At 39.3% G+C, this 10,048-nt stretch overlaps 1 protein-coding gene across 1 annotated transcript; it reads left to right on the plus strand.

The window, feature by feature from the left end:
* Positions 1-138: 138 nt before the first annotated feature.
* LOC109518750 (uncharacterized) lies at positions 139-4,327 on the plus strand. Its single transcript, XM_019874791.1, has 5 exons — positions 139-257; positions 786-1,097; positions 3,444-3,698; positions 3,788-4,003; positions 4,097-4,327. The coding sequence occupies exons 1-5, from the start codon at positions 209-211 to the stop codon at positions 4,273-4,275; spliced, it is 1,011 nt and encodes a 336-aa protein (XP_019730350.1). The 5' UTR covers positions 139-208; the 3' UTR covers positions 4,276-4,327.
* The last annotated feature ends 5,721 nt before the right edge of the window (positions 4,328-10,048 follow it).

Below are 10,048 nucleotides of genomic sequence, written 5' to 3' on the forward strand. Positions count from 1 at the left end.
GAGGAGCTCCTTAAAGATTACCTGACATTGTTTTCTCCGACTGAGCTTGCTGGATTACGATATGTAGGCCTTCAGTCGTAACGCTGCTAAAACAAGAAGTAGAACTTCCCTTTCATCTCTGCAATCAGTTGAAAAAGAACAAATTCAAAAACTGCTCCGCACTCTTTCTCACATCTCTTTTGAGGCAGCTGAGTGGCTCATCAAAGATATGAGAGCTACACTTGGACTCGTGGTGTGGCTCGTCACAATTTCTCAAGGTCAGGAATTTCACTCTTACAGAAAATATTTGCAGCAATAATGTGAATTCAAGCTTGTTCGGTCCATTCCCATTTGTCTTCTAAAATCGCCGATTTTTTTGGAGAAGTGGCAATAATGTTAAAGAAAATGTCTTTCAAAATACTTTGACTAAATAATTCAGCAATTAATTTTAACTGAATGTAAAATATATGGTAATGAAATCATTCATATATGATGAAATATTTACTTAATGCCCAGCTACAGAAAAAATATGATAGTTATAACCAATGTAACACTTTGTTCTGGTTGGGATGATTATTTGTTAGATCCCTTTCCCAAAACTCTCAATCAATTTTAATTATTTTGACAGTAATAAAAGCATTGCTGAACCAGACCTACAAATTCTAAAAACATTCAGGTTATACTCTTAAAACATACCTGTATATTTCAACAACTAATCCTAAAAACATGAACTGATTCTCCACAATTCATGATATACCATTTTAAAATCGTGCTTTATGGAAAAGAACTGTTCTTGTGTGTTCTAGGGGCGGGCAAGCTCTGTGATGGCAGAAGAGAAGGAGCTCAGTGTTATGGACCGCTGGATGGAAAAATAGTCCTCCGTCTGATGGACACAGCCCCATTTCGATATAACTGGCTGAAAAAAGCAATAATTTTACTCAGAGGGAGAGAGAACACACTTCTGACAAAGCTGCCTGAAAGATTTAGCTTCACTCCAAACAGTGGGACGCTGAAGATAGAAAACCTGAAGAGAAATGATAGTGGGAACTATACTCTTCAAATCTTTAACAAACAAGGAATCGGAATTGAGAATCGGACGCTGCAGTTGTTCATTCAAGGTGAAGATTGAACAAATATTTTATCGTTTAATTGCATTTTGTGTCATATGTACAAACTCTGCTACAGTGAGTACAAAAACCAAAACTAACAGTGCTTGAAGTCATTGGGGCAGCAGTTAGCACGTCATGCCGCACAGTCAAGAGGTCTTGGTTTCAGTATTTGACAAGGACCTCGCTGCGTGCCTGTGGGTGTGGTTTTTCTACGGCTACTCCGTTTTGCTGATTCATCCCCAAACCATCTATCCATCCCTTATCCAAACTGCTGATCTTCACAAATGAAGACTCTAAATTATTCATAAAGAGTGTATATGAGCATGAATGCAAGTTTGTTTATATGTGCTTTGCGATTGGCTAGTGACCAGTAAAAGATGTACTGTACTACATATCTTGCCCCAAGTAAGCCTTGATAGGTTTCAGCTTACAAGCATTTTAGAAACTGGACTGATGGATGTTGTGCAAATTCATTTCTTTTGGGGGGATATATATATATAATTATATGCACTTCCAGCGCGGTCAGCTTCTGGAATTTTCATGACTCTTTGCATTTCTGGTTATTTAAAAGTGATTTAATGAAGAATGATGTGAACAACCTATCATTTCTCCGGCACGCCATTTTGTATGAGGATGGACTTCTGCTGCCAAAGAGTGACGTTGTTTACAAAGAATACATCACATCAAATAGACAAATTTGATCTCACAGTTCATTTTGAACCTCGGTAGAGGGCGGGCTTTCCAGATCCACTTTCTTTCGAAAAAATGTGGGTTTGGTTTGCCAGGCTAGGTACTGTGCACTCATGTGAAATACGCCAGTAAAAGGTCCCGGTATGCTACAACAGAGGTGCCCAGGTTCCGTCTTCGAGAGTCCCTATCCAGCCTGGTTTAGATGTCTCTGTCCTCCAACACGTCTGATTCAAATAGTCAGGGTTGTTATCAGGCTTCTGCAAAGCTTGCTAATGACCGGATAATTTGAATCAGGTATGTTGGAGGAGGGAGACATCTAAACAACATTGAGAGATTGGACCTCTAAAATTCACAGGCAGTCAGTATAATGTGGTCAGAATAGGAGTTATGCGCTCCCTCTGAAGTCCGACGCACACGAGGTGTCATTGACACTCATTTGCTATTTTTTTTTTTTTTTTTTTAGCACGGATGGGTATTATGATGAGTATCTAACATGTTTGATAATTCTGGCACTCAGGCAGTCGAGGTGGTTGGGGCATAGGAGCCCACCGCACACTGCCATTATCCACAGCGCATGCGCCCTTCACACACATCAGGATATTGTGGTGGCTCTCCTGGAGTACTCACACCATATTTCACGAGAAGCAACCCTCAGTCTGTTTTTTAATTTTTTTTTTTTTTTTTTTCAGACAAGTGGCAAAAAATCCAACAATATCTCTTTGGCTTCAAGATCACTTGAATCTGACTTGGATGTCACCATGTTGAATGGTCACATGAACCCAAACACTTTATCAATGCAAATTTAAGCAGCCATGCCAACGGTGCGGAGATCCGCACCATCGCCTCTCGGGAGCCATCTGTACATGGAGCCAATGGTGGAAGGCCGATGGTGCCTCGTGTGGGCTGGGCTTCACCTGTTCCAGTTAAGAGATGAACAGCAGCATTTTCAACTAATTGGACAACAAATTGGAGATGAGGGATCGCTGGCGAACTCCAAACAAAACACCCAAAAGTGCATATTGTACTCTATTGAAACAAACTGTACCACTTGGTGAAAATTGACTACCGTACTTTGTGTATATTCTTGCAAATTTAGCCAGATTTTTTTCATTGTAAGGTGACGTAACTCAACCGATGAAAAAGTGCCTTTCCATTCCCCGTGAGACATATTTAAGACGCATTAAGTCTCGTAGGCTTATTTTTAACAAGTGAGATTGATTTTTACCAAAAATGCGCCAAATTTTGCGGACAAATACTGTGGCCTTTTTCAATTTACATACAAGTCCGCAAGATGTGTTTCTTTTGCTGACAGTCATGACAAAAAAAACTCTCAAATGATTTCAGTTGACCGAAGTCCAACCTGTACCTGGTTTTGGCATAAAATGCGTCCGTTTAGATGAGATTAAATGAAAAGTGGACTCAATTTGTTTTGATTCCTGCTCCATACTTTATGCCGACTCCTATCACATGTGTATTCCCGTACGCTCGCTTCCTGTTTTTTCGTCTGCCCTAAGATGGCATTTATATGCCACAACACATAACGTGTACCATGAAGTCACTGATAGCATCGTGGTTCACTTCCAAGATCGCTTCCAATCCATATAATAATGGGAACCCTTGATCGGCTTTACGCCAATATTAATTATGTTTGTGTGCTTCTCTCAGCTCCTGTAACCTCGGTCCATCTGGCCTCAAAGTGTCAGTCCCAAGGAGTGCAGCCGGTGTCTTGTTCCTCCAAGGGAGGTGACAGTCTTCAATACAGGTGGAGCCTCAACAAAAAGCCCCTGCAAGACTCTGACCTCCTCTCAGGAGATGTTCAAGCCAACAACATCACCCTGAAACCATACATCTCAGGACAGCTAATTTGCTTCGTTAGAAACGACGTCAGTGAATCCCAAAATGAAGTTACTCTATCTTGCGGTGAGAAAGAACAAATTCATCTGAGAACTATGGTTATACTAAATACGCTTTGGTGTTTGATGTTTTACGTTGTTTTGTTTTGTTTGTAGTGTTCATTAACTGCACATCGAATGGGACTGTCATATCTCAGTGGTTGCCTGAAATGAAAAAAAACCTGTGTGACAAACCCACCCCAGGAGACGAGAGCCCTCACAGTACGAATTATTTGCCTCTAATGGGCGGCATTCTCTCAGCACTGTTCATCCTCTTAATGATCGGATTGGCGGTTGTGTACAAGTTGAAAAAAAAGCAAAGCAGTGTTGAAGGTACAGGTTTTTGGCAGTTTGTGGTTTGAACACTGTTTTTCTTTTTTTGCTTCGGTTTTCATTTATTCTCCACTTTTTTGTCTTTGATCAAAGATGAAGAGGAATTGACGTACGCTGACGTGAGGATCGTTAATCAGCCGCGGAGATCAATAAAAATGAGAGAAGAAGTGGAGGTGGAGTATGGCCAAGTGAAGTTGTCACAGCAACCTCGTGGAACTGTTGCGGCGAAAAACGATGCAAGTATTTACGCCCATGTTCGCAAACACAGGTGATTTTTCTTTTGTTGTTGTTATTGTTTTACAAAAGTTCAAATCTGAGTTGTTTGTTTCAAAAATTCTCTAAAATATTTAACAGGACTTGTCACTGCAGTTACTGAACCCCTCATTACTATTGCAAGCATTTCATCAAGCTTAGAGCAGGGGTCCCCAACCTTTTTTGCCCCACGGACCGGTTTAAGTCAGACAATATTTTCAGGGACCGGCATTTAAGGTGTGGCGGAATTAATACAACAAAATAATATGGTATGAGCTGCATGAAAACTGTGGTGTTTTCGAAATATAATAATAAACACAAGGAGCGTCTAATCTGGTCGCAACACTCTTATCGCTCTGGTAATGTTTAATGCCTTCAAAATACGATACAACGCAAATTCAAAGTGCATGAAAATGACGACTCACCACAGCCCCGAGCTTGATTTTCTGCAATCAGACAGTCCCATCTCGGGGTAATAGGAGACAATGACACCTCAAGTGTGTGGTTTATGTCCAGTCTACTTCGTAATTTTGTTTTCGTCGCCGTTGCTGCAGAAACCCCCCCGACTCACACAGGTAGGATGTCGGAAATAGCAAAAGTGCTATTGTGGCGATCTCAGAGTATTCAGCCACAACTTTAATCCAGTTGTCTCGAACGTTCTTTTAAGGCCGCCGTCATTTGCGATCTCCAGCAGTTTTTTTACTCATTTTGCGAGCTCCGGTGTTTGTTTTTAGCCTAATTGGTCGCGTTACGGAGAAGCGATTGTAACATACTGTGATAGTCTTAAAATAAATGAATTATGATGTCAATAGTGAATATTCATTTCTAGAATGGGTATCTTCTGGCTGGAAATTACTCAAGAATGTGTCAAAGACTTTAAAGGCCAAGTGTGAAGTAATTTCATGAAATGCCAAATAGGGTCACAATGAAAGTACTTAAACATTGTCCACCAAATAAAGCATGAAAAAATAATTTATATGTTGTATATTTGACAAAATAATCGCTTTTCCGAAGTTCGAGCCTGAAAGGGGACTACCCCGGAAGTGATACGCCACATGGAGAACAGCGATGGCAGAGCTCTATATGGCCGAGATGCAAAGCATTTCAAACAATGATTCAAACAGCGATACAAGCGATAGATTGAGCGCAAGTGAGGATATCCAAGTTTTTGTAAGTTGGAGGAAGAAGAGGAGGTTGGAATTTTACATGTTGGACCTTACATGTATGAACCAGACGCTAATCAGGATGCAAACAATGTGCCCAGACGACCTGACATGGAATGGAGACAAGACCCATCGAGATTACAAGATTAGTAAAATATAGGCTGGGATTATTTTTATGATTTGAAGATGCAGGCATGTGCACATAATTTTATGTTTTTGTCTGTCTGATGACATTGTTTTAAAAAAAAAATCAGACTTCATGTTCAAGCAGTTAGCCTACTCGGTACTTGAGTATTCTTTTTAGCAAATCATTTTTTGACTTGTACTTGAGAGATTTTTTTAAATGACTTTTTTTTAAACTCAGTTCAGCTAACGTCGCTACCTTCTACTGTTCATTCCACAAGAGTTGGCAGCTATGCTTTGACAAAATCATCATCATCTATCCAACTTCCCTCGCAGTTCACCAAGTGACGTCATTTCCGAAGATTGCCGAAGATTGCTGAAGAAAAGCATTTTCGTTGTCAAGGGCGTTGCTCAGGGTTAAAAGAAGATTCTGGAAGGGTTGCGTTAAAAAAAATAACGGAAATACACTTATAATTGTTCAGCCATTGATATTACTCAAAAACATAGTTGGCCAACTTTACTTCACACTTGGACTTCAAGATGTTGCCTGAAAAATATTTCCATGGTTAAGAAGTTCCTTGCTATCAAGTCCCTGGGGTTGGATAAGATCGGCCTGGAGCTCCTAAAGGTTGTGGATGTTTGGATGACAAGGCTGTCTTGCTTGACATGCTTTACACTATATGTTGACATGCCCTTATCAACAAATGTCAACACTTGGATGAAAATCATTAGTTCCTTTTCGACGTACGGAATAAACCTGTAAAAAGATACTTCAAGCATTATTTACCTAGCCGTTTGACTTAACTCCTGTACACTTCTAGTGTGGGAGAATTCATGTGTATCTATCTATTATATATATATATATATATATATATATATATATATACACACACACAGAGAGCGAGAGAGAGAGAGAGAGAGAGAGAACTATGAGAATGGGGACTGGTAGTAAAAATCATAAGCAATAATAATTATTATTATTATAACTATTATTGCTCCTGTTTTAGTAGTACAGTAATATCATTTTTTAGATCTCTGTTTAAAGCAACAGTGAGGCCAATAGGATTGCTGCTGTTTCCAAGGCTTGTGCGTATGAATGCTTGTTCACCTCTGTCATTGCAAACAAACAGATTGAGAGTCACTTTTCTCATTTCATGGTATGCATTTAATATTGAACATATTTATTAAATTGAAATATGTAAGCTGTTTGAGGACAGCAATAAACCAAAGAAAAAAAATGCCCTTGCGTGTGCTTGTGTTGATATTTAGCTTCATCTTGGTCAACCCACAGATGTTGCTCTCTTTTCAAGATAACAAAATATCTTGGGTGTTCGAAAGGTCACAGTCAGCAGGAATGTTGTTTCCATGACGCACATACTTCTGCTTTCCTTCTCGCTTTTCCTCTCTTTTCGCATAATCTGTGGTTTGATTTTTTTTTTTTTTAAATTCATTGCATTTGAAACTCTTGAAAGAATCAGAATTGGTACTTTCTGAAAGGTATGGCTAATTTTACTGAAACTTCAGCGGAAGCGTGATCTGATATAGGATGTTTTTAAGCAACGATGCCAAATCAAAAGATTAAAAATGATTTTTTTCACATGTCAAGTGGTGCGGGCTGCATGGTAGAAATAGTGGTTCGCATTTCTGCATCAGATTCCTGAGGTTTGTAGTTTGAGTCCTGGCTCACAGGTTTCTCTGTGGAGTCTGCATGTGTGGGGTTGTATTCCTGCGTCATCCTATATTCAAAAATATTAAATTAATTGAAGACTCTAAATCAGTGGTCGGCAATTAATTTTGCCAAGGGGCCAAATTAAAAACTGAAGGAGTTGCAGAGGGCCAAGCCAACATGCAACCCTGAATTTTGTCGATATTACTTTTATATTATGTACAATGCACAGCACCAGTACGCCCATGGCAACAAATCCAGTGATATAATCTACTGCAGTGCTGTAGCCTGGTGAAAAAAACAACAAACAACAGACTGCATAGGAAACGCAAATACCGCATCAATGTGCCAGATCCTCGATCCTCACAGGCGCTACCTTAATACTCTTGCTAAATCAGCCTAGCCGCATTTTATATCTCTGATTTAACTCTAGGCTATTATTTCTAAACATGTCACGGAGTGACAAAACTAGCCAATTGGGGACTGTATAGACACAGGGTGTGACCCAATAGTCTGTCGTTTTCCCATGTACACACATGCAGTCATGCATGCTCATGCTCAAGTTGTCTGCCAGTTACTCAGGTAAGTTTAGCACCTCTCACCTATTTGTAATTTATTGTAGATTCCAAATAATACAATATCAGTCCGGTAACATTTCATGTTTGGTCACTTTCTAACATGAATAATCCATGCTATCGTCTTGGCTAATAACGTTGCTTGTGCACAATGCATGTGGCGCACATGGGCACTTTGAAGAGGAGCAATAACACACCCTTTCCCAGCCCTCCACCGTCAACAAAATGTTGAGGGGCGTTACTTGGTTAAAGGACAGAAAATGGTAGTGGTGAAGTGAAGCTAGATTCAAATCTTGCGAGCAGCTTGAACATACAAAGTATTTCTCTCGTCAGAAAGGCTTTACACCGGCTCCCAATCAGATGTAGAATAGATGTTAAAATTCAAAATTTTACAATATGTATTATGTCCTGTATACAGCGAAGAAATACTGATTCATTATAAACCCAATAGAGCTGAGAGATCTGCGAACTTGGGTCAATTTGTTGAGCCCAGAGTTTAAAGTAAACATGGTGAATTTGCTTTTAGGTATGATGATGGATGCAAACGGGATAAGATACCAACAGAAGTGAAGTCAGTCACGAGTGCAAATGCTTTTAAATCCAGATTATTTTTTTTTTCCCCCAAATTTGTGATTAACCCTGAACAGTTATGAGAGTGGACAGCCATTCACATGTTGTTTTCTCTTATATGAATTAATCTTAATACCACAATTGTTCATTAACCACTACAATGGACCCTTATGTGTGTTGCCATCCACTGCCATCGGTTTTTTTTTCCATGCCGAAAGACTAATAAAAACACTTGAGAAAAAAAAATCCTGATGTAGGTTATTATTTTTTGTGCATGAAAGGGTTAAGGTCTTTTAATCATTTTTTAAATCATTTTTTTTTTCATTTGGTGAGTTTTAAATACATATTTTTTATTCTATCTACTTTACATTTTTTGGAAATGTTTTTAAAGTTTTCTGTTAATGTGCTTCCATGTCCTCCACTGTGCGTTCTTTTAGTAATTTTTAGTAATACTCGACAGTATTTTGACCATGAAAAAGAAATAAAAGGTCATTTCAGACTTTTTTTGACACCTCAACTGCATATCTAATGCGAAATTTACATCTACGCACAACCGCTTAGTTTGACATGTTTTGAGGTGTGTTGATAGGAGAACTATTTGTTGTCTCATTTGAAGAGAGGCTAAATATCATAAATATCATTCATACTGTCGATTGTATTTTGCCATGCTGAAAAAAAATTGTTGTTCCAACTTAACTCTTAATTTTCAAATGCTGAAACCTGAATAGAAAGACCACTGTAAAACAATGGTTGTCCTCCAAATATGGAGCAAGAAAGAATAACAAGCAACAAGATCAGATATGCTGCAGTTCACGGTAGTTCCGTATGAAATCTTGCTGCACTTATTGCACAATGATCACATTTCTAAGAAAAATAAACTCACAGTGAACATTGTGCAAAAGCAATTCAAGAGTCAGAAGATTTTGAATGAAATTTATTAGCAATTGCCATCTGCCTTTGGTCATGGGTGTGGTCAAACCTTTGCTCTCTGTGGCATGATAGGCTTTGACTTTTTTTAAACCCTGTATCACCCTTTGCAACATGACCCATTTTTTATGTAAAGTGTTACACAAGGTGTTTGTGTGAATACTATATATGCGGTATCTATCTATCTATCTATCTATCTATCTATCTATCTATCTATCTATCTATCTATCTATCTATCTATCTATCTATCGATCTATCTATCTATGTATCAGGGTGTAGGGTTCGATTTCAGGCTCTGGCCTTCTTGTGGAGTTTGCATGTTCTCCCCGTGCCTGCGTTGGTTTTCTCTGAGTACTGCGGTTTCCTTACACATTCCAAAAAACATGCATAGTAGGTTGGTTGAACTCTCTAAAATAGTCCCTAGGTGTGAGTGTGGATGGTTGTTCGTCAATGTGTGCCGTGATTGGCTGACAACCAGTTCAGGGTGTACCTCGCCTACTGTCCGAAGACAGCTGGGATAGCCTCCAGCCTGTCATGCATGTTTTTGGAATGTGGGAAGAAACCGGAGTACCTGGAGAAAACCCACGCAGGAACGAGGAGAACATGCAAACTCCACACAGGTAAGCCGGAGCTAGAATCGAACCCGGTACCTTTGCCCTGTGAGGTCCACCGGGCCGCCCTCTATCTATCTATCTATCTATCTATCTATCTATCTATCTATCGATCTACCTATCTATATATTTCTCTCTCTCTCTCTCTCTCTCTCTCT

This window comes from Hippocampus comes, unplaced genomic scaffold (assembly GCF_001891065.2).
Source record: "Hippocampus comes isolate QL1 unplaced genomic scaffold, H_comes_QL1_v1.1 scaffold118, whole genome shotgun sequence".
NCBI classification, from domain to species: domain Eukaryota; kingdom Metazoa; phylum Chordata; class Actinopteri; order Syngnathiformes; family Syngnathidae; genus Hippocampus; species Hippocampus comes.

Coding starts and splice junctions, on each gene's coding strand:
- LOC109518750 (XM_019874791.1), top strand. CDS start 209: ATGAGAGCTACACTTGGACTCGTGGTGTGGCTCGTCACAATTTCTCAA. Junction 1,098..3,443: donor GCTGCAGTTGTTCATTCAAG/GTGAAGATTGAA, acceptor TGCTTCTCTCAG/CTCCTGTAACCTCGGTCCAT. Junction 3,699..3,787: donor TGAAGTTACTCTATCTTGCG/GTGAGAAAGAAC, acceptor TTTTGTTTGTAG/TGTTCATTAACTGCACATCG.